The 23,492-nt window shown below is 58.2% G+C and overlaps 1 protein-coding gene and 2 long non-coding RNA genes across 9 annotated transcripts in view; 2 read left to right on the top strand and 1 right to left on the bottom strand.

Annotated features, from left to right (window-relative positions):
* The window catches only part of FMNL1 (formin like 1), a 24,447-nt gene extending 5,583 nt beyond the window's left edge, over positions 1-18,864 (bottom strand). For 2 of the 7 annotated variants that reach the window (XM_004772469.3, XM_013045986.2), the window contains exons 1-17: positions 18,734-18,864; positions 10,311-10,394; positions 9,068-9,181; positions 8,345-8,418; positions 8,077-8,160; positions 7,584-7,721; positions 7,271-7,288; positions 5,669-5,777; positions 4,990-5,066; positions 4,681-4,774; positions 3,700-3,774; positions 3,323-3,433; positions 2,084-2,233; positions 1,499-1,600; positions 1,097-1,361; positions 529-831; positions 218-342 (exon numbers count right to left, since the gene is read on the bottom strand). In XM_004772469.3, the coding sequence (XP_004772526.1) occupies positions 218-342; positions 529-831; positions 1,097-1,361; positions 1,499-1,600; positions 2,084-2,233; positions 3,323-3,433; positions 3,700-3,774; positions 4,681-4,774; positions 4,990-5,066; positions 5,669-5,777; positions 7,271-7,288; positions 7,584-7,721; positions 8,077-8,160; positions 8,345-8,418; positions 9,068-9,181; positions 10,311-10,394; positions 18,734-18,862 (2,052 nt within the window). In that variant the 5' untranslated portion in view covers positions 18,863-18,864. The remainder of the gene's footprint in view (positions 1-217; positions 343-528; positions 832-1,096; positions 1,362-1,498; positions 1,601-2,083; positions 2,234-3,322; positions 3,434-3,699; positions 3,775-4,680; positions 4,775-4,989; positions 5,067-5,668; positions 5,778-7,270; positions 7,289-7,583; positions 7,722-8,076; positions 8,161-8,344; positions 8,419-9,067; positions 9,182-10,310; positions 10,395-18,733) is intronic. The other 5 variants (XM_013045988.2, XM_045080812.1, XM_013045987.2 and 2 more) reach the window with 3 other exon arrangements.
* On the top strand, positions 3,334-4,240 carry LOC123392282. The gene is made up of 2 exons (XR_006606988.1): positions 3,334-3,456; positions 3,581-4,240. It is a non-coding gene; the product is annotated as an uncharacterized LOC123392282 (long non-coding RNA).
* Positions 16,858-23,492, top strand: LOC123392281. The gene is made up of 3 exons (XR_006606987.1): positions 16,858-18,063; positions 18,212-20,149; positions 22,866-23,492. It is a non-coding gene; the product is annotated as an uncharacterized LOC123392281 (long non-coding RNA).

Genomic DNA, 23,492 nt, shown 5'->3' with positions numbered 1-23,492 from the left:
CCAGATGTGCCCTCTGTAGTGAAGGAAGGGAAAGCCTCCAGGAGAGTCAGGACACACTGCCTATCAGATGCACTGACCCTGTTTAGTTTAACCCCCATCCCTGGGCCTCCACGCCCTCCTCTATACAATGGGGTGCTGGAGATGACCAAGCACAGTCCAGGCCGAGTCCCCTCCTCCCCTGGCGCCCACACTGGAAGCTAGGAAGGGTCACACTTACCTGTAGCACCTTCTCATCATTGAGCTCAGTGAACACAGTGCCCGTGATCTGGTTGGGTTTCAGTGCCACCCAGTTCAAGAGTGGCATTCTGAACTTGGTCTGTATGGGTTTCTTGGTCTTCACTCCTGGGACGGGGAGAGAGTGGTTGAGCACCGGGGAGGTAAGGTGGGGTGGCTGGTGGGACAGAGGGTCCAGAATGACCTGACAGGACAGGCAGAAGGCAATAGGAGGCACCCCCATACAGCAGGTCGTGGAGGACACTGAGGTCTAGGCACCTCCATATCTCCCCCGGCCCCTGGTGGTCCACTCACCTGAGGCCATCTCAGGACCCGACTCTCCAGAGGGACCTCCTGGAGGCGGGGGAGGTGGTGGAGGCACTGGTCCATCTGCGCCAGGAGGCAGCGGTGGCGGCGGGGGTGGGGGTGGCAAGTCTCCCGGCAGCGGCGGTGGGGGTGGGGGCTCGGAGCCTCCAGGGAGGGGTGAGACCAGTGGGGGTGCCGAATGCGGGACTTCCTGCTGGTGGGGGAGGCTGGGAAGTGGGGGAGGTGGCGGTGGAGGTGGCGGTGGGGGTGCTCCTCCGGGAACCGGCTCTGCCGCAAGTGGGAGATCTGAGCCTGGAGAGAACCGAGAACCCAAAATGGGGGAGTATAGGGGAAGCGGAATCAAATTCTGGGCCTAGGTGGTCTCGCCTCTGCCTCCCCTGCCTACGCATGCGCCCTGGATCCAGGTCTACCATCCCCGCATCCACCTGAGCCACGCCCACAACCCTGAACCTACCTCTCCTACTCTCCTGGCGGGAGATGTCCCCAGGCTCCCCCTCCAGACCCTGGTTCCCCCCCACCCCACGCGGACCCCATCTTGCCGGAAGCTCCTGCTTACCTGGGCTGGGCGAGCGGGTGGGCACTCCCGGAGGAGTCGGAGGAGTTGGGCCATCACTGCCGCTGGGAGTTGCCACAGCGACCGGAAGGATCTCGATGGAGACAGCATCCCCGGGCCCCCGCACGATACGGATTAACCCCTTCTCCTCCAGCTCCTCCACCTTCAGCTCTAGGGCGGAGGGCCGCGCCGGGACGGAGGTAGGCACTTTCTCAGGCTCAGGGGGACGCCTGGAGGCGCCCATGGAGGTCGCCTGGCTGAAGCGCTCCTGTGAGCCCCGGAGGAGAGAGGTCAGTGCCTCCGAGCAGGCCCGGGAGAGGAAGTGTCAAACCTAGAAGCCCCAACCGGTGAGTTCTTGGGAGGCTGGCCCGCCCCTGGCCCGGCCCCCTCTGCCCCCAGCCTCACCCGCAGGGTCTCCAACTCCTTTCGAGCCTGGCTTAGCTGCTTTTCCAGCTCGGCAATCTTGGCCATGGATTCGTTCTCCGCGTCCCGAAGCTTCTCTGTCAGCTGTGGCACAGCACATGGTGAGCTCCCACCCGCCGCTGGGCACTGGCACCGCCGGTGAGGGGGCGGCAGCAGGCACGCCTGCCTGCAGGGCTGGGGGAGGCTTCCGGATGTGCTTAGCACCGGGTGCCTGGCGGGTGGGCCGAGCCTGGCACTTGAACCCAAGTAGGTAAGATCCTGAGGGCACTGACGTTCTCTCGGGAGGAGGAACCCAGGCACCACTGAGGAGGGAGGTGGGTGGAGAGGAAACTGGGCTAGGACCACAGACAGGCACCTAGTTCCACCCAAGCCAGGGTGCCTGAGCGCAGGGAGAGAGGGGGGACCTGCCTACCTCAGAGGTCCCGCAGGGTAGGAACCCAGCGAAGGCTCATTGAGAAAGACACCACAGGATTCAAGATTTGGATTCGGGTCAAAGTCAGGGGCCAGGCAGCCAGCCACCCCCTACTCACACCTAAAACCAAAGCCAAGTTCAGGAGCAGCTCTCACCAGGGCCACCTGCTCCTGCAGCTCCTCCATGTGTTCCAGCACAGCATTCTTGGTCTCTGTGTCCTCCAGCAGCGCACCCACATCAAAAACATTGTCCAAGTACGCTTGGATCTGCACCTGCAGCTTGTCGCTCTCTGTAAGCCGCAGCCTCTGTCCCCGAGATGGAAAGAGCGGGGTGAGGCCCGAGGTGAGAAGTCTTCCCCCCCTCGGCCCGAAAGCCTGGAGGAAAGGGCCTGAGCCCCAGCTGGCTTTTTTTTTTTTTTTTCTTATTGAGATATAATTCACATTCCATAAAATGCAGTATTTTAAAGCATGCAATTCAGTTTTTCGGTTTTTCGTATATTCACAGGGTTTTGCCATCATCACCACTGTCTCATTCCAGAACATTTTCATCCCCCCAGAAGAAACCCTGCTGTTAGCAGGCAGTCCTTACTCTCCCCTCCCCCCACCATTGGCGACTGCCAGCAGACCTTCTGCCTCTTCTGGACATTCACATAAAGGAATCATCCAGTACTTGGGCTTTTGTGTCTGGCTGCTTTCACTTAGCTTAATGCTTTCAAGGTTCATCCATGCGATGGTGTGTATCAGAACTTCAACCCCTTACATGGCTGAATAATATCCCCTCGTATGGTTAAATCTTCTCCTCTAGCTTTACACCTTTTGGCTTTTAGAAAAATCGAAATCCCAATCCAATCCCAAAGGCCTCCCGAAGGAATCGGGGTACCTGCAGCTTCTCTGCTCAGGCTGGACCAGGAAGCACCAAGGCCCTCTGCCCACCTTCTCCAGGGCAAGGAACTCCTCTAGGCCCTGGGCCCGTCCGACATGAGCCTGCTCCCACTTCTGCCCAGTATTTCCATGCTTCCCATTATGCTGTTGAGGCAGAACCTGTCTGAGGCTGATCCTCCCAAAGCCAGACAGGCCCAGGGCCACCCAGAGCCTGTTCCGGTGCCTGACATAACAGCTCCACAGACCGCGTGGCTAGAAGGTGGCAGAAAATGTTCTCCCTCGTTTCTATTTAGAGTCATCATTACCTTTCTGATTCCCTCCTTGTACAGATGGGAAAAGTGAGACTCCCAGAGAAGAGACCCGTCCCGAGTCACATGGGCTTGGAAGTGGCAGACTCGGGATTTGAACCAGATCTGCCAACCTCAGCACCCATGCCGCTGAGCCCAGAGCCACACTCCGCAGCTGCCTAGTAGTTAAATCCCAGTTGGTGGGGGGGGGGGGTGCAGGGCTCACCTCCAAGTACAAGTCCAGGCCCAGGTGGGTGAACTCATATTGCAGGAAGACACGGAAGTTCATGTTCTCCACTGAGTGTACCACGATGTTGATGAACTGCATACAAGCCACCTGGGGAGCAGGCCCACAAGCAGGTCTGTGACCCTCCGGATGGGGGTGCCCCGAGCCTTCTGTTCCCCATTTACTCCCAAGTCTCTCCTTCTCCCCATTTCTCATTCCACTAACCCAGCTTTGCCCCTACCCACATTTCTTTTCCAGGTCCTCTACTTCCAGCTTCCGTCTCCCACCAGTCACTCAGGAGCAGAGTCCAGAAGCTGGAGACCTGGGCCCCCTGACTCCTCCTTACACCGAGGATAGCCAGACCCTCCCGAGCTCACCATGAAGTCAATGTTGCTGTCCTCTTTCTGGAAATATTCCATCAGCTTTTCAAAGCGGTGCTGCTCTCCACACACCTGCATGGGGGAAATGGCTGTCACGAGGGCCCCAGCAACACAGCTCCCAAACCATTTCCAGCCACCACCTCGTGCTTCTACAGGCGCCTCCCCGCTAAATCAAAGTCAGGCCACTGCTCAAAACCTCCCCTCCCTCTCCATTCCCCCCCAACCCTCCCTTCACATATTGCACTGGCCACACTGCTGTCCTGGCACCTTCCCACCTCAGGACCTTTGCACCTACTGTTCCGTCGACCTGGTGTGCTCTTACTTGAGATCCCCACCACACCCAGCCTCTCACTTCCCTCACAGCTTTGCTCAAACTTCACCATCTCCACGAGGCCTCCCTGCCCACCCTGTGACCCGTTCTTCCTGCCCTTCCAGCAACCTGGACTTATTCCTCAGAGCGTCCACTATTCTCAGACATATTATGTAATCTGCTCATTTAGTGTATTGTTCATTATCTGTCCTCCCCTGCCTTCTTTGTTTCTTTTGCTCACTGATGCAACCCAAAGGCCCACTCTGTGCCTGACACATAGTAGGCACTCAACAAATATTATTAAGGGCATGAATGACCAAATCCCACCTTATGCATCATATTCTCGTGCATCTACTTAACCAGAGTCCGCAGAGGTGTATTCAAGGAACTCTGAGATGCATGGGCCAAGTCCAGTCTGGATCCGGCCAGGCTGAGAGTCAGAGGTTCAGCAGATCCCCATAGTTGTCCCTGTCGCCCCAGGCAGTGCCCCTGCGTGACCTGGTACCTGCCCTTGAAAGCTTCCCCCTTCCAGCTTATCCCCACCCTGCGCTCCCCAAATGCCCACCGAGCCCTCCCGGCTGCCCCCAGCAGAGGCCACAACTGCCAACCACAGGACTCCAAGGGGCCCCAGAGAGCAAGCACCCTTTGGGGGTGGGGGGTCTCAGTACCTCCTTGAAGTTGTCAAAGGCCGCCAGGATGATGTCATGCCCTCCTCGCACCAGACACACGGCCGCCAGCAGCTCCAACACCAGAGCCTTGGTCCTGGGGACAAGGGGACCAGTTTATCCCTTGAAAGTGGGCCCCACAGTAAGGGGAGGGGGTGGGCCAGACTAGGGGAGGACAGTGAGGGCAGCTGATGGGAAGTAGGGCTGGGATGAGCCTGGCCAGTAGTTCTGAGAACTGGGGAGCAGAGTAGGCAAGGGGTCAAGTGGCAGGAGACTCTAGATGTGGAGAAAGGTGAGGGGCCCAGGCCTCACCTGGGGTTCTTGTTGTTGAGGCTCAGAGCAATCTCATTGACACAGGCCGGGTGGGTCATGACGAGGCTGAAGCCAGACTGGGGAGAGAGGAAAGGTCAGCTCCTCCAGGCAGACCCCCAGGACTGCCAGCACTGTCGCATCCAGAGCCTCAGGCACTGGCAGGGTTCCTGCCTTCTGGTCTCACTGCCTTCCGGCCTGGGAAGTTCTTTATAGCCTTTTCTGTGGCTGCCAAAGCCTGGTCCCTCTTTTGAAATAACTTTGTTCAAAAGCCAGTGTCAGGATTCAGCACCCCAGAAACAGGGAGCCCTCAAAGGCCTGCTAAGTAAAGGAGGGCAGGCCGCACCAATCACTCCTCCAGACAAAATCACCCAGAGCGGCCGTCCCTGAGTTCGCTGTGCTCAGCCTTCTCTGGTGGCTGTGCTTAGGTCCCTGCCAGAGGCATGTCCATGACCCCAGTCATGTCCAGTGCAGTCCAGAGGGCCCGGCCAGGAGGGGACAGAAATCTGGGCTTCCCCTCAAGCCTCAAGAAGCTCAACAGCCCCCATCCCCAGGGCTCTCCAGTGGGGAACAGGGTCGGGGGGCGGGACAGTGAGTCCCTGAACCTCGGCAGCTGAGGCAGCCCCAGGTGAGGACAGACCCAACTCCCAGGTACCCTGGTGCCTCACGCCCTCTGACCAACCTGGTAGTTCATGATGGCACGCAAACACATGATACACACGTGGACGTCATCCTTCTGACTGACGATCCGAGAATTCCGCAGGGCCTTCCTGCTGTGGGCAGGGGTCAGCCTGGGTCGGGTAGGGGGGAGGCAGCAGGGGTCAGAGTCCTACACCAGGCTTCCCACAACTACCCGCCCACCCCAGGCACATCTGGAACATTCGGCAACTGATTCCCATCCACCCAACCAAACAGGCCACTGGAGGGCAGGAAGGTTCCCTCGGTCCCTAGGACTCGGGCCTGGCATGCTGCAAGGGGGGCAGAGGGAGTGAGGAAGGCAAAGACCCTTAACAGCAACTTGGCATCAATAAGCGTTGTTATGGGGTGCCGGGGTGGCTCAGTAGGTTAAGCCTCTGCCTTTGGCTCAGGTCATGATCCCAGGGTCCTAGGATTGAGCCCCACATCGGGCTCTCTGCTCAGCGGGGAGCCTGCTTCCCCCCTCTCTGCCTACTTGTGATCTCTGTCTGTCAAATAAATAGATAAAATCTTAAAAAAAGAAAGAAAGTACAAAAAGTGTTGCTGTGCTGTGGGGGTAGACAGCCTAGAGAGGGAAGACAGCCAATGCTTGGAAACCACCATGGAAATGCTCTCCACAAGGTGGCGCTCCCAGCGTCCTGGGCTTATGTGCCATCTCCAAAGGCCAACTCTGAATTCAGATGGTCTGGGTTCCAATCGCAGGTCTCCACTTATACTTGGTGAGTTTACTTGATCACCCTGTGCCTCTGTTTCCTCATTTGTAAAATAGGAATGGTAATAATAGTACCTTCCTGATAGGGTTTGGGGGACTATGAAATAAGCCTGGAACAGTGCCTGATACATAGTAAATGCTATGAGTGTCCTCGATTATTCTTTACTAAGAAATATGTGATTTGTGATTCTTTTTCATTGTTGCAGAACTGCCAATCATGACTTCCACATCAGTGTGTCTTGACAATTCTATCACATTTCCAACAACACCAGGAAGCCCCGCCTCCTCCCTCCAACTGCCACATTGTCCTTCTGTCATTACTCAGATAGGCCTGAGTCTTTGCTTAGGCTGTTCCTCCCACCTGGAATGCCCCTCCCTGTCCCCACCACTGCCCGTAGAGCCCGTATCCATCTGCGAGACATTATTCCAGAGCTATCTCTCCCAGTAGCCACCTCCCCTCTCAGAACTCCTGCTCACACCTCCATGAGAGCCTGTCAAATACGGTCCCCTTCTAGACCAAGGGCTCCCAAGGGCAGGGTGATCTGTTTCCTGAGCACCTGACACCATGCCTAATACATAGCAAAGGCTAAAAAATATTTGTTGAATGAATGAGCAAACAAAGAAACATATTGTGAGGGTTTGGGGCTTAATGTGAAATTGGGCCCATAGACCAATGTTGGAAGGATAGAAACTGGGGGTCCACATGAGGCTCCTGGGCTGTCTCCTTCCTTCTCCCTGCCTCCCAGCAGGATGTCCTACATTAGGGTGGGGAGGCTAGCCAGAACAGGTGAACCCAGGGGTGTCAGCTGAACACCCTACCCCACCCCCACCCAGGGAGCCAACCAGGCATGCACCTGCCCCCAGGTGGCTACGTACCGGGGAGAGGGGGGGCACCTGGAGGCCGCACAGGAAAGAAGAGGGGGTTAGAAGGGTACAAGGCAGGTCTCACCAACCCAGAAACACCTTCCTTATCCCAGACCCACCCAGATTCCAGTTTCTAGGTGCCCACCCCTGGAAGGCTTCATAACACGCCCATCTCTCAAGCCCTGCTTGAGGCCCTTACTGGGACCCCCAATGCCAGGCTGCTGCTCCCACCACCCCCAAGGGCCTGGGGTGGGGCTGGCAGGGTGCAGCAGTCTAGGGGTGAAGCCTCTCTTCCCCCCACCATCCTGCAAGGGGCCCCACATACTTGATGGTCAGGTGGCGGCTCTTGGACTGGGGAGGCAAGGCGGAGGGCGGCCCCTTGCTGAGATCTTCCACAGACTGCTCCAGGGGCTTGTTCCTCTCCGAGGCGGGGACCCCATTGTCTGCGCTCTCCATGTCATACCTGCAGGGGTTGGATGGGGTTGGGTGGCCCGCCGCTCAGTGGCCCTTGAGAGCAGGGCGAGGGATGCTGAGGGGAGAGATGGACGGACATGCAGGGGAGATCAGGGGCTGTTCTCGGCACTCTCCTGGGCAGAGGAGGGGGCCGAGGAAGTCCCAGGTCCCAGCTGGCCACCCCAGGCCATGTCCCTCCCTATCCATGCAGGCCCTGAGGAAGTGGCATCACCCACCACAGGGGTGTGGTGCGTGTGAGCTCCAGGGCGGCACTGCTTGGACGCGGCCAGAGGCATGGACAAGGGACAGGAAAGCACAGACCCGGGCTCTGAGGAGTCGTGTGAGGGCGGGTGCAGGGGGCTTACGTGACGGAGCACTGGGCAAAGGCCAGGTACTCGAGAAGCACATCCAGGCCGCGGTTCTCCTCATTGAGGAACTCCTCCACCCACCTGCAGGGCACAGGGCTCCCTGAGTTCCAGCCAGGAGAGAGGTCCTGCCCAGGCTGGGCATGGAACAGGCACAGCCAGGGCCCATCCCCGGTAGTAAGGGGAGCAGCAACGGGAAGCCCCAGGAGCCCGCCTGGGGGCAGCGCTGTCCCAGGCCCTGAAGAGGGAAATCTGAGCCCTTGCATACCCAATATGGTTTGTCCTCAGGGAGATCTCCAGCTCCCGCAGAACCTGTGTGGACTCCTGAACTCGCCTCTTAAACTGGGGACCAAGAACAAGAGAGTCTGGTGGGTGAAGCCCAGGGCCTCCCACAGGCCCACTGAGCGTGAAGGCAGCAGCCAGCAGCCCCTGCCCGCCCCCCACGACTGGCCTTTCACGCTCAGCCTCCCACACCACCTCCACACACCTGCCTGGCAGATCAAGCATCTCAGGCTACACATGGCCCCGTACACAGATGAACACGGTGCACACACAGACCTTCACACACACAGACACAAGGCACACGCGCGCACACACGCACATCCATACACAAGCACCGTGGGTACAGATATGACACCAGTGCATCCACACATGGACACATGGGGTGCACACACCACTATATACGGACCCAAGGGTACACACTCACAACCATATGTGGACACAAAAGCATGCACATAGTACACACACACCCACGCACGGCCACATGGTACACACACACACTGGAGCGCACACACGAGTGGACCCACGTAAGCATCCGCAGCTGGGCCGAGCAGACTGCCCCGGGCCCCCTCCAGCCCCTAAAAATAAACACCCACACTCACACACATACCCACAAAGTCCACCAAAATCTGATTCACACAGTTAACTCCAGCTGCCCAGAGCTTGGCAGGTGCAAGGGAAAAGGGACAGAGAAAAAGGGGGAGACATATACCCCCAGGTTAGACATCCAGTCCGTCGCTACCTTGCGGCCGACCCCACCAGTTTCCAGGTAGCTCTTCAGCTTCTGGATATAGGCGGTGGGAGGGTTCTTGACTTGAAACCGCTCCTGGGGAGATGGAGTGGGGTGAACAGGAAACCAGCCACAGCTACCCCAGCCCTTGCCCCAGAATCCCATCCTCAGCTCTGACCCCAGGCCCCAGGCTCTCCAGGCTCTGAAATAACAAAGGTCTAACTAAGCCACCCACCAGGGCACGTTAGAAGACCCCAGTTCTGAACCTTCCCCACCCAGATCCCCCAGATAACGCCCAGCCAACCCCCTCAGCCTCCCACTTCTCCCAGGCCTCTGAGTCCCCAGCCTGAGATGCCAGGCCAAGTGGCAGGGACCCCAAACACAGCCCCCTCCAAAGCAGCTCCCTGCCCTCCCTCCATGGCCCAGCCCTTACCCCCCAGACTCCATCACGGCCCGCTCATCCCATTCCGGTCCATTAGCAGGAGCCGAAGGCCCAGCCCTCGCTCCCAGGGGAGGCTCCTTGCTCCCCAGCTCCCCACCCCCTGCCTCCCTCCCTCCCCGAAGGACTGCAGCAGCCAGGCCCCACCCTGGCCCAGCCAAGGGAGAGGGGCCTTCCCTGCTACCACGGACAGCAGCCCTAGAAGCCAGAGAGGCAAGGGCAGCCAGGGAGCCACGGAGGTGGCAAAGCCAGGTGCCCGAGCACCAGGAGACGGAGCGTCTCATTCTCACTCTGCCACTTGGGAACAGCTACCTTTGGGTTGTTGCTTGGTTGACAGTAGCTCCTCTGGCCCCCAGGAAAGGAGGGACAGGGATCCTGCCCCTTCCTCCTCACCTCCCATGGGGTCAAAGAGGCCCAGCCCTGGGGTTGCCCCCTCTCCTCCCCAGCCCTGAGCTGGAGGGTCAACAGAGGCTGCTCCAAGAAGCTCCGCAAGGAGGACAGTGACGTGGCTGGACTGGATGCACCGGCGGCCCGCACTACCCCTGCCGGCCCTTCAGAAGGCGGACCCAGCCCTGCTAGGGACTCATAAGGTCCCTGGGGAGACGCATGTCCGAGGGAAGGAGACCCCAGAGTCTTGAAGACACCCCCAGCACACTCTGGAGATGCTACGCAGGCCTCTGGGCAGGGTCTTGGCCCCCTGGGCAATGTGGCAGGGCCCCCCTCTCCTGCCAGCCCCAGCCTGGCCAGGGCAATGTACCCCGCTGCCAGAAGGGGCCTGGGACCCACCTGGTCACAGATGAGCTCCCACTTCTTCTCGTTGTCATACTGGCTCAGCAGCTGCACCTTGTCCGGCGGCAAGTTCATGCAGTTCTGGGGTGGGGGAAGAGACAAGGGAATGACCTTGAGCCTGGGCCCCCAGTGGGAGGGACAAGGTATGGGCATTTTCAGAGGAGCCATGAGGGGTCAGGTCCCTAGGACATCTGTCATCCATGTGAATCCCCGTTACCCTCTCTCCCTGGGATATAAGCAGCATTAGTCAATGAGAAAACCGAGGCCCAAAGGCAGAGCACCTTCCCCTTGGTCCAAAGCTAGAAAGCGACACTGGGATTTGGCCCTGAGTCTGCCTGATCCCAGAGCCTGGGCTCTGTCAGCCATACCCCACCTCCCCGGAGCGTCTGCCATGATACTCAGCGCATGGGTTCTCAGCCTAACTTCTGGGACCTCCGGCAGCCCCAGACTCACTTCCCCATGTGCCATAAGGGGGTACCATCTCTTCTCCCACTTGGGCAGGCTCCGTCTCCAGCCACAGGAGCTGTGGCCCACTCCTGCGTGCCACCAGAAACCACGGGGACTGCATGCGGTCCCGGCCCAGGGCACCAGTGTCTCACACACACCAGGAAATCTCTTGCCAGGATGGCATCGGACGTCTCCTGCTCAACCCTCTCCAGCCCCCTCCGTCCTCATCACTTCTGGAAGGCGGAGACTGACACGAACCAAGGGAGCTAGTCAGACAGGCAGGGAATTCCAAGCAGGCCCATCACAGCTGCACGGGCAGGGGGATTCCTGGGGAAGGCCACCCCGCCACAGGAACTGGGGCCAGCGGCCGACACGCTGGGTCCGTGGGGCTGGTGGCCCAGGCTGGGACTCCCCTCAGGAGCTACGAAAGGTCAGCCTTGCTCTGCCTGGTCCTCCTCCCCCAGCCACAGACGTGCCTGGCCAGCTTCTCCTTCCCAGGGCAGACACAGGGTCCTGTCCCCTGCCACCAGCTCCAGGGGGTCCCTGGCCCCCTTGAACTTGGTGTGTCTTCCTAATAGACACAGAAGATGGCCCCGGTTGACCCCAATTCCATAATCCCCAGGCTAAAAAACAGTCTCCTGTGAGTCAGGCCCTAAAGACAGTTCTTGCCCTCAAGGAGTTCTGTCCCACTGGGGCTGTGGGAGTCCCCAGGAATCCCCAGCCCAGAGTCAAGAGGCCCCTGTCACCAGCTCTGGTGGCTCAGGACGCATCCTCAGTCACGTGAGCCTGAGAGGAGGCCCAGCTGGAGCACAGAGGGGGCCACACCCACCCGAGGCTCCGTAGCCAGCTTCCTCTCTGGGGTGCCGGGCCCAGTTCTGGCACTCTGGCCAGACCTCACCCCCCCAAAACAATCACTGCCTTGGGTCAGTCCCAGACAACAGGAAGCTGGGTGCTCTCAGCCCTCATTGCCCAAGCTTTCCGGCCGGGGCCCCACTTGAGAGGTGAAACTGCCTACCCACCGGGCCCCCCAGGCCAGCTGGGGATGGGGATACGTCATTCTTCTCCCCATTGCGAAAGTGAGCCCCTGGATGAGGGAAACCGCTGCTGCCTCATCTGCTGCCCTCCCACAAGGCGCCAGTGGCCAGAACAGCTCCTGCCACCACAGCACCAACTGCCCACGAAAGGCCCTTGGAGGAGGGGGAAGGCCTCCCAGGACCACTCTCCATCTCCGTCTCTCTCTCTCCTTGGTCTCTCCTGATCCATCCCCACCCCACGGAGATCCACAGTGGGGCAGGGCAGAGCAGGGCAAGGCTTAGGGGGAAGGAGGCAGCCAGGGGGCCACCAGTGTCAGGGAAAATGGAACAGTGGCCGACTCGGAGAGGGGGGTGGCAGGGAAGGGGGGTGAGCAGGAGCGAGAAGGGTGAATAAGCTCCAGCAACAGAGCCTTACAGGGACAGCTGCTTCCCAACAGGGGTCTTTCCAAGCCATCCCCCACCCCAGGGATCTGTCTGGTTCCTGGAATGGCCCCAGTGGCCCTTCTAGAGGCCACAACTAATGCTAATAATGTCCCTAATAAATGTGGTAGCCAGCTCTGCCTGGACGCTTATCATGCCTGGCACTGCTCTGAGCCCCACCCCCCACGCAGGGGACACCCTCGCCACCATCGGCAGCATAGGTCCCATCTTACAAGTACAAGGACAGATTAGTTTAATGACCTGCCCAAGGTTACAAAGCCAGGAAGCGGGCAGCCAGGCCAGCTTTGAGCTCAGAGCTGACTATGAACCAGTGCCCTGGCCCTCTTCCTTGGGGTCTCTTCCCGGGGTTATTCCTGGGGAGGGGGAGGCCTCTGCGGCAGGGTCCACCTGCCTCTGACCACGGTGGCGGGCAGGGCACTCCTTTGCCCCTTCCCCACCTGGGCATGCTCAAGCCCCCGAGGCTACTTGCCCGCCTGCCAGACGGGCTAAATTTAGGCTCGGAAATCAGAAATAGCCATGACAGCGTGGAGAGCTAATGAGCAGCTGTTCCTCACTGGGCCCACCGAGGAGACAGGGACCCTGAGGAGCATGACAGGAACCAGAGGGTGCCACTCGCTCAGGGAGGAGCGAAACCCTCCTAGAAAATCAAGCCCTAGACCCCAGACTCAGGGCCCTCGGCAAGGAGGCAGTCCATGGGGTGGGAGGCTGCGAGAGGAGCCGAGGGTTGGCTGACGCGCTCCCATGGGACAGGAAAGGACAGGGAAGGCCAGGTGTGGTGGGGGGACACTTGCCTCCTGTGAGGGGACAGGGGGTGGAGGAAGAACCTGGGCCGGATTCAGAAGATCCAGCTTCTGGGCCCACCTAGCCTGCCGACTTCTCTGTCTCCTTGAGCCTCAGCTTTCCCCTCCATAAAATAGGCACACTTCCCTTCTGCCTCACGGCGCCCCGAGCTCCTGGAAATACTCAGGGAGAAGCTGTGTTTTGATGTAATAATACTTTCCAGTGAGCACACTGTGAAAGAGGCGTCTCCCAGACTGGGGGGGGGGGGGCACTGAAGACCCCGAGGGAGGGCCGGTGGGATGAGCAGAAGTCTGTGAATACATCCAGACCCAACAGACCTCCCTCCGAGGCTTGGCTTGAACTGACCCTCCAGGCCCCCTTTCCCTGCTGCCCTTGAGGCTTTGGGTCAGAGAAAGAGGGAGAAATGACCCATCTCTGAGGGCGTGGACAGGAAAAGGAGCTGATTCCCCAAACTTTCTGTTAGAATGTGTGGGGCCTGTCCTGCCTCCCTGCCCCTCCGTCCTGAGGGCCAAGAGGGGCCTCCAGCCTCGCTACTCCAAGACCTGCCCCTGGCAAGCTCTGCCTCGACCCACTGTCCCCCGCCAAGTGCTGACATCTGGAGGGGTCTCCCTGGAGACTGAGCAGCTCTGTCTGCCTCGGGACACAGCCACACCCTCCGGTTTCACTTTCAGCTTGGGCTCAGACTCTGCCCCGGCCTACCTGCCCACCCTCTCCTCATGACGTCTGGCCCTTTGAGTCCCAGAATGCCCTTGAACTTGGCAACTAGGCCCAGTCTCAGACCAGCCCTCCAGGGCCTCCATAACCTGATGGGCCCAGAAGCCAGGAAGTGCCCCCCCCAGCCCCCATTTCCCCATGCATCTCCCCTCGGCCCTCCTCTCCATGGCCTCGATCTTGGTTTTTAGAGCTCTCAGTGCGTCTCCAAAACCAATCCATTTTGTCCAAGTTTTTAAATCCCAGTATATAGATTTTCTGGGGCAGTTAGAGGCAATCCCAGACTTAGAAGAGAGCTCTGGGCCGATTGGCCCCAGGATTAGGTACTGAGAACCCCAAAATGTTCACAGCTTCTCCCATCAGGGTTGAAGGGTCCCCATGGAGGGGACAAGGGCAAGTTAGATGGGAGCCAGGATGGCAGGCACTGCCCAGACGATCCAGGCCCTGGGGGGAGAATTACAGCAACGACAGTAAATATTCCCCAAATGTCCATGCTGGGTTAAGGGCCATTCCAAGTGCTTTCTATCTACCTATCACTTAAACCTCCAAAAGAAGCTTACACAGCAAATATCCTGATGATCCCCATTCCACAAAGGGAAAACTGAGGCACAGAGCGATGATCCCCATTTCACAAAGGGGAAACTGAGGCACCGAGCAATGAAGTCGCTTGCCCAAGCTGAACTGATTGGCAAGCTGGTTCAAGAACACTCGGCTCCCTTCTCACTGAGGGCAGCAAGAAATGTTGAGTCCCAAGCCCCCAGGGTCTCCTGCAGACAGCCTGGCCCCGGCCCCCCCACCGTCTGAGGAACCAAGAACAGCCAGCCCCACTTCCTGCCACCCAGCACCCTACGCTTCCTGTTGTTGCCCACACTGAGCTCTTACTCACTGGGGAACCCCCCCCCCAACCCAAGCACACCGTCTCTCAGAGGGAAGTGGAGGCCTCCCCACCCCCTCCCCATGTGCACACAGCTACCGTTAGCACCAGCACTGCCCCACCCTTCAGGAGAGGTGGGCCCTCCCTCTCGTGGTTTCCGGCCGCCAGGCAGTCTTCGGTCTAGGCCCCAGTGTTGCGGACCTGCATGATGGCAGCGAGGGCAGCCTGGCCTGTGATGGCTGAAGTTGGCAGCCTTGGTGGATGTCGGTCATGGAGGTGGGAAGCGGAGCAAGGCACAGTCTAGAAGGGTCTAGAAGGCCTCCAGTTTGGAGAGGGCCCTACCCTCTCCCATGTCATCCCCTTCCTCAGCGTCAGGGAGAGTTTCTGGAGCACCTGCTCTGTGTCTGGCAAACTCCACTTAATCGTTCAACGGTCGGTCCGCAGAGGCCAGCCTCTTTCTACCCATGGGGATAACTGAAGCCCAGAGAGGTCAAGTAACTTGCTCAAGGTCACCCAGGTAGTAAGTGGCAAAGAGAAAACCCAACCCCCCAGCCTAATAACTCAAAGCTCAGGAAGTTACTCTGCCTTTCCCTCGAGTGACCTTTGGCCTTCTCAGGGGCGAGGAGGCCTGAGCCACCTTCCGGGGCCCCATGAGCCTGGGAAAAATGCAGAGGTAGCCCCCAGAACAGCTCCACCTGCTCCTGCCCGTCTCACCCAGCTCTTTGCCAACTGGACCCAGATGTCCCCATGAATCATGCCTACCACATCCCTGGGTTTCCAGGGTCAGCGTGTGCCAGCCAGGCCCGCTAAGAATGTCACCCACCAGCGCCTGCCCAGCCCAGCATGTGCCCACTTGCCCACAGCCCCACTGGGGTTCTCCGTGTAAGGCACCTCAGAGAAGAGAGGTCCAGGGCCTGATCACCCCTATCTACAGCTACATGTCCCCAAACTTCATCTGCCTCACGCCAGAGAAGTGCACTGGCCAACACAGTGTAGGCCAGGGAGTTCAGGGAAAGGGTCCCGCTGAAAGCAGGACCTTCAGGATCCACACCGTGCGTGGGGCCATCCTGACCTCCCCACACAGCCTCCCTCAATGTCTTATACCCCTGGACACATGCTAAGGGCATGTCAGGGGGCTAAGCCCCAGCAGGAAAACTCATCTCTGAATGGTTCAGCCTCCATGTCGGTCAGCATCACCCTTGACCTCCAGCCCAACATCCGGGGCACCTTCCCTTGGTCCCTTGGCCCCAAGGTCACAGGCTCCTCCCTGACCAGACAGATCAGGGGTATCCTATGCCTGGCCAGAAGCATGAACTTCTGGAAGGCCTGGAAAGAGTGCCTTGTCATCCCAAACCCCGACCCTTACAGGGGAAGGTGTGCAAGGAAGACACGAGTCTTGGGCACAGTGTAGGAGAGGCGAGAGCCTGGCGTCTGGCGGGCTGGTTTTCCCACCATTACAGCAGGCCCATGTCTCTGGGCAGCCATCGCTCCTCCACTGTTGCTAAGGCAGCAGCCGGAAAACCCTGGCTCAACCTGCTCTTCCTCCCCACCCCCTTTTTAAGCAGGGGCACCCCTCTCTCTCACAGCCTCCTTAGAAAATTAGCCCGCCCTCCTGCTTGGGAGAAAGGCCACGGCAGGGAAAGGGAGAGAGAGCTCCATCGCCTGTCTGGCGTAGGCCTTGGTGGGAGCACCCTTCACCCACAGCCAGGAGCCAAGGCATGGTTTGGGGTCTAAGGATCCTACTCCCCACCAGGGACCAAAGGGCTGCCATTAAGCTAAAGGAAGAGCTCCCCTGGGGGTATGTGACAATATGCAAAGGGGCTATGCTTTTGCTGTCAAGACTCGGGATTCCTGGCGGGCAGTGGGCCCATCACTCAGCTGTCTGAGGCTCTCCTCCTCCTCTCAGACAGTCAGTAAGGACAGGACTCCTCTCTGGCCATGGAGGCAGAGCTCTGATGGAGATGCAGAGCCTGCAATACTGCTTGCCAGGCTCGTGGTTTCAGCCAAATATTTAGCCCAGGCAGCTGCAGGCAGGGGCCAAGGCCGTCAGCCCAGGGCGGGGCTCATGCCCCTGTCGGTGGGGAGTGAGGGGAGCCAGGTTCTTAGCCAAGCGACCTTGGGTGGGGTGTGTTCTGCTCACACAAGACAAGGGACAGACTGATCCCTCCCCAGAAAGAAGGCCAAGTGTAAACACAGTGGGGTTCCTGCGGGCTGGGGTGGAAAGCTGAGCCCCAATGGGTGCTGCTGCCCTAGATTTCTACCCAGCCACCGCTGCTTTCTCCACCAAGACACCCTCTCAGACCCGGCCCTGGGCCTCCGCCCTCCATGCCCTGGTACTCAGGGACTCCCAAAGGCGGTTAGCATCAGACTCAGTCAATCAGAGCTAAGGCCAAAACACAGAGCAGGGCAATCAAGAACTACACATGCATCAGAAACTCACCATTTGACTTTTGGATTTCCCACTGGTCTGAATTATTCACACCGCTCCTGCCCACTAATGTGTACCTAACAGAGAGTGGACAGGGGCCGGAACCTCACTCTGACAGCCTGGCCCACCCCTGTCCACAGACACACACTTAAGGGGGAAGGACAGACCTATACCCCCCCCCACGTCAGGCTGGCAGGGGTCCAGGGATCCACCACCAACTCAGGCTCCCCAGATGGTCCCCCAGAGACTGTCTCTCCTCATTCTCCCCCCTCCCCCATCTGCTCAGCTCAGCTCAGCTTTGCCAGGCCATGGATTTGGGGAAAGGAAAACGGGTGGAGAGATGGGGTAATCAGGACCTGACCCGGTGTGAGGTGTCCCTCCGGGTCCCTCCCTCTCCCCAAGCAAGCAAGGTGCCTTCACAAGGATGGACCAGATCCCACTCTACGCGATAGCTCCTCCTAGCCTTCCTTCTGGGAGGGGGGCGGCCAAGATTTCTAGAAACTCTGATGAGGGGCCACGCGGAGAATCTGGCAAGTACTGCCCAGTGACGGGCCAAGGGAGGGGAAATGATGTCAAGGAGGTGGAGGGACAAAGGACTGAGCACTGCCACACACCAGCTTTGCTCCACTGCCTAAGTCTCCCTTGGGCTCCCACGCTCAGACCTGCAATGCCAGCCTGCTTAGGCTGTGAAGTGCCCCTGGGAAAAAGCACGGCCTCATTCGCCTGTCACCCAGAGTCCAGCAAGGGAGCTGACAGCAGACAGGCCACCAGGCAATTAGTTAGAGAAGGGAGCCTGGGCCAGGGCTGAGGTAGGGAGAGGGAAGTGAGAATGAGTGGCCCTTCCCCCTCCCTACTTCTGCCTCCCACCAGGTCTTAGGGAGCCCTGATTTTGCTCTGAAGCCCCTCCCCAAACACATCCTGACTGCTTCCAGGCTCAGCCCCAGCTGATGGCTCTCTCCCCAGGGGCTTAGTCTCCGAGCCCCCCAATTCCTCCAGCTGGCCATAGTGGGGAAGGTGAGTCGACAGGGGTTTCCAGAATTCTGAACCACCCCAAACCAGAGTGGTCAACCCATCCTGACCCCACCCCTCCTGACCTTAATCCCTTCAGTGGGCAGGAGGAAATGCCCAAGATAAGGACCCACAGGCAATCTCTCCTGCACAGGTCGAGGGTGAGAAACACAGACGCTCCCTCTGCATAATCTGAGGACCCAGCTCCCAGCTGCCCAGGCACGAACGAATCAGGACCGAACACCTGAACTCGGTCTCCAGCTCCCAGCACGTTAAGATGTGACCCGTCCATCTTTAGCCCTGAGACACCAGCAGATGCTCCAGACCTGCGCCCGGTGGCCCGGCATGCGTGCAGTGCGGAAGGGGATCCCCCCGGGGACCCCCTTGCGTGCTAGGCTCCCAACTTCCTCGCAGGACATTTTTGTTTAGACCTTTAGACCCAGGAGCGCCAGGGAAGGGGGTGTCTTGGGGAGGCAGACTGGGCGACTGCAGAAGAAAGTTTTTGGGGGGAGAGTGCTAAGTCACTCTGAAAGCACCCACGGTCACTCCCACCCCCTGTAGGGGCAGCCACTGGGCCAGGGATCTCCAAGCGGTACCTGAGCCCCCGGCGGCGGGGACGCGTGCCGAGCTCCCGCCGCCCCCCGCCCGCGCCCAGCGCGCGGCGGGTCACACTCACCAGAACCCGGTTAAACCTCTCCTCCAGCTCTTGCGCCGCGGGCATCGGCTGCTTGGGCGCCGCGGGCTGCTTGGGGGACGGCGCGGCGGGGCCCGCTGGCTGCTCCGCGCTGCCTGCCGCGTTGCCCATGGTGGTCCCCACCCAGTCGGCCAGGCGCCTCCAGCCTCGGAAATCCAGCTTTCCGGGGGACCGGGGACGCGGCTGAGGGCCTAGGGGTGAAGGGGGGGTGAGCAGGGCAGCGGCGGGCGGCTGCGGCGCGGGCTCGGCTCGGCGGCGCTCGGCTCAGCGGCGCGCAAGGGCCGGGGCGCGGCGTCCCATCGGGGCGGCCCCGTCCGAGGAGCCGGGCGGCGAGCTGCGGGGTGGGGGGAGGAAGTCAGGCTGCAGGCCGCCGGGGCCAGAGGGCTGGGCCGGGGGCAGGAAGCTGCGGCGCGGGCTCCCCCCTCGGCGATTTTCTAACTTCTGCTGTCGCTCCCCGAGCGCGCAAACCGCATTTCGCCGCCGCCGCCGCTACGCACCCGGCCCCCGGGGGGCGGGCTGCAGGGAGGGGGCGGGCGCGGGGCGCGGGCCGGGGGTCCGCCGCAGCCATGGCGCGGCGGGGAGGGGGCGGCCGACCCGCTTCACCTGCCGCAGAGGGGGCGGCGGGCGCCGCTTCACCTGCCGGAGCGGGAGGCGGCCGAGGCCAGGCAGAGGCGGCGGCGCGCGCGGCGGCGCCTCCGGGTCCTAGAACCGCATGCTCCCGCTCGCTCGGAGCCGGGGATCTGCGGGGTCTGGGTGAGGGGAGGAGGTGGGGGTCACGGTCTGGGGGTCAGGCGGGGCAGACCTCCTGGTCGAGGATTGCCAGCAGCTGCGAGCGCGGCTTGGAGACCCATGATGGTGCGGCGTTGGGGCGCAAGGGATGGGTCCCCCTCTCGGTTCCCGACTGAGAAGGTGGAAACCCCCTTTCGGGCCCCCCACCCCTTGTTTCTGTCCTCTGTTAAGTCCGGAGAGGAGCTGAGGACCGGAGGGAACCATCTGCAAATGAGAACCCCAAAGCAGGGCGGGGGCGCGGATTCAGGCCAGCGGAGACCCCCACAACCTGTCTCACCCTGGACCAGCTCTGCGCGCATGCCCACACCCCCAGGATCGTAGAATGGGGGCGCCTATGGAAAAAGGCAAGGTGCGAGAGAATCTGGAGACCACCAGAGTGGTCTCAAGGAGAAGCGCGGGGGCTGGGGAACAGAGGATTAAAGCCAGCATCCAGACTGAGAAAGGAGCAGGCACCGCAGAGGAGGAAAAAAAAAAAAATCTCCTGACGCTGTCACCTCCAGGGACCTAAGGTGGCCTCTCACCTTGGAGAATAATAATCCCTGAATTCTAGCAATTACAGAAATGCTTCCAGACGTCTCCTTTCATTCATCCCGACAATGACCAGGGAAGGTAGGTGTTGATATCTTCATTTAGAGATGGGAAGACTGAGGCTTGTTGTGGTTAAGTCACTTGCCCAAAGGCACACAACTACTAAGAGAGGAGGACTCTCTCTGCCTACCTTCAAAATCCACACTGCCTTGGGGCTGCTGTCCTAGCCCCCACTGCCTCTCTCCTCCAGGGTGGACCAGAAAGGTGAGGGAGTACTGGGGGGCTGTAGAACCCCAGGTCTTAGACATAATCTCCAAGCTGTATTCGAGGTCCTTCTCTCTCAGTTGCTCCTTGTGTTCCCCATTATCCCCAGTTGCCCCTCCCTGCACTTCCAAGACATTAAGGAGGGAGGGCCCACTAAAGGAGCCCTGGATTTCCTCCAGGCCATGCCAGAGGCCATAAGTGTCCCTTCCCTTTGGAGCTTCCTCTCCCCCCCCCACACCCATCCAGAACCACTGACAGGAGTTAAGCAGGAGCTAGGAAATTTATCTAATTTTAAGGAAGGCCCTGAGATGAAACAGCCCCTTCTACCACACCGACCTGATTTAAGCGCTTCTTCTGCCAAGGTCACCAGCACCTCTAGTGGGTAAGATAGATGTGGTTTCTGATTTCATGTCCAGCCAGGGACCCAGAAGGTAAGACAAAGCAGGATTTTCCTTGGGCATGCCAAGAAGGTGACCCGTGCTGTGCCTACGACCCCTAACTTCAGACAAGGATGGTCCCATCTTGTCATTGGCTTCTTGCCCTTGAGATTAACTAGGACCTCTTTTTTTTTTTTTTTTTTTTTTTTTTTTAAGAATTTAGTCTCTGGTCCCCTCGATGGTTGTCTCTTTCCATTTAACAACAACAAACTTTTAATTTACACCAGCTGTATGCCCAGCACTGCACTCACCCCTGGAGAATCTGGGGCAGATGAAAAGAGTCCCCATTGCTCACCCCTAGCAAGGGACAGACTCCAGACACATCTGGGGAAGTGACTGCCACCAGTCCGCCTAGGTGCCCAGTGTTCATGAGTCTTCTTGTCAAAGAGCTACTTCTTTGAATGGGTAGGAGAAGGGTAGGAGTTGGGCCCCACAGCTGAAGATCCGAGCAGGGTCTGCCTCTAATGAAGCAGTTGCCAGCCTGAGCCCCCAATCCCTGGGGATGCTCTGGCTAACCACCGCCACCCAAGGCCTGGTGGGAACAAGGCTGGGCTAAGTAGAACCTCTTACAGGGAAAATGATGAGCTCACCAAGGCTACACTCTGTTATGTGCACCCTGACCAGAAATGTGGGGTACCAAAATGGAGAGAATTTAATCAGTTATTGCCTAATAAATTTGGTTGGTTTGGCAGGAAATATCTTTCCAATCAGGGTCCACAGAGGAGGAAATCCTAGAAGGGATGCTTGGTGAAGTTTGGAACCAATGCTTTGGTGGGTCTGTGCTTCCCCCTGCTGGGCACAAGAAGTATGACAGCCAAGACAGGGCGAGGCCTCGGGAGGTGATGGAGATGGAGTCACAGCATGGGTGACATTTCTGGACGTCGTGCCCTTGTCACCTCATATGGAGGAATTGTGCAGTCACTGGGGACACTCAAAGCTCAGGTGACTGATCAGGTCTCCCCAGGAATTTCTCTCCCTCTGCCTGCTCACCATTACTCAGCGGGTACCTCTTAAAATTTAAAAAAAAAAATTTTTTTTTAAGGTAACACATTTATGTTCTCAATTTATTTATTTTTTAAAAGATTTTATTTATTTATTTGACAGACAGAGATCACAAGTAGGCAGACAGGCAGGCAGAGAGAGAGAGGGGAAGCAGGCTCCCTACTGAGCAGAGAGCCCGATGTGGGGCTCGATCCCAGGACCCTGGGATCATGACCTGAGCTGAAGGCAGAGGCTTTAACCCACTGAGCCACCCAGGTGCCCCCATGTCCTCTGTTTAAAAGAACAACAGTTTTAATGCATCTTTCCAGAGATGCTTCAGGCATATAGAAGCAGTGGTGGGGGGAGTTTAACACAAATGGTAGCATACGCTCCACAATTTATCACCTTGCTATTTTCACTTAGTAACATATCTGCCTCTACAAAATCTGCATAGTCCTCCGCCACAATCTATTTCACTATTCCCCTCCTAGTGGGTATTCAGGTTGTGTCTGTCTTTTCTTGTCACAGACAATGGTGCCTTCAGGAAATATCTCGATACATATCCTTGTCGGTACTTATTTGTGTTTCCATAGGACAAATTTATAAAGATGACAGTGCTGCATCAAAGGTTATGCACTTTGGGGTAGATTTTTGTAATCTGGGTAGATTTGGAATTGCCCTCAAAAAATTTCCACCACAGGGCATCTGGGTGGCTCAGTGGTTTAAGCCTCTGCCTTCGGCTCGGGTCATGATCTTGGAGTCCTGGGATCGAGCCCCACATCAGACTCTCTGTTCAGCTGGGGGCCTGCTTCTTCCTCCCCCTCTGCCTGTCTCTTTGCCCACTTGTGATCTCTCCTTCTGTCAAATAAATAAATAAAATCTTTAAAAAAAAAAAAAGTTTGCACAAATTTGCAACCCCCGACAATGGATGCCTATTTTTCCAAACCCTCACTCTGCTATATTATAGGTATTACAAAGCCTCCTGATGTTTGGTGAGGCCTAGTTGAAAGTGTCACAAGAGGGGCGCCTGGGATCATGAACTGAGCCAAAGGCAGACACTTAACCAACTGAGCCACCCATGTGCCCCCCCCCCACACATAGCCCCTCTCTTGCAGGAGCCTCCCAGATTTTGAAATCTGAGGTTGAAGGCCCAGAACTTCCAAAGTAGCTCTCACTCAGCAATCCTGCATCCCAGGTATGGCTGGCATCACCACTGAACACCACTGAACCGCCTGAAGACTGGGAATGAGCCAGGTGTCCCGCTACGGGGGATCCGTGAAAGCAGCAATCCACTAGAACTTTCTGCAACGATGGGTATGCTCCATTCTGTCTGTGCTGTGCAACATGACAACCACTGGCCACAGGTAGCTGTACTGAGCTCTTGAGATGTTGCTAGGGTTGCCGAGGAAATGAATTTCAAATTTGATTTAATTGAAAATAAGTTTAATGTAAATAGCCACATGTGGCTACTATACTGGACAATGAAGGGTTAAATAAACTATAGTCCATCTCTACAATGAAAAAATAGGCAGCTGAAAAAAAAAAAATGAACCTGTCGGTATTGATATGGAAAGATCTCCAGGATATATTTGGAAGCAAAAAAAGATAACATATATGCTATGTTATCTTTTGTGTAAGAAAGGGAGGTGGATATAAGAATAAATGTATTTGCTTAAATATATGTCAGCAAGGGCGCCTGGGTGGCTCAGTGGGTCAAAGCCTCTGCCTTCAGCTCAGGGCAT

The sequence above is a fragment of the Mustela putorius genome, unplaced genomic scaffold (assembly GCF_011764305.1).
Source record: "Mustela putorius furo isolate JIRA1106 unplaced genomic scaffold, ASM1176430v1.1 tig00000487_pilon_pilon_pilon, whole genome shotgun sequence".
NCBI lineage: Eukaryota > Metazoa > Chordata > Mammalia > Carnivora > Mustelidae > Mustela > Mustela putorius.
This window is presented reverse-complemented; position numbering and strand designations above follow the sequence as displayed.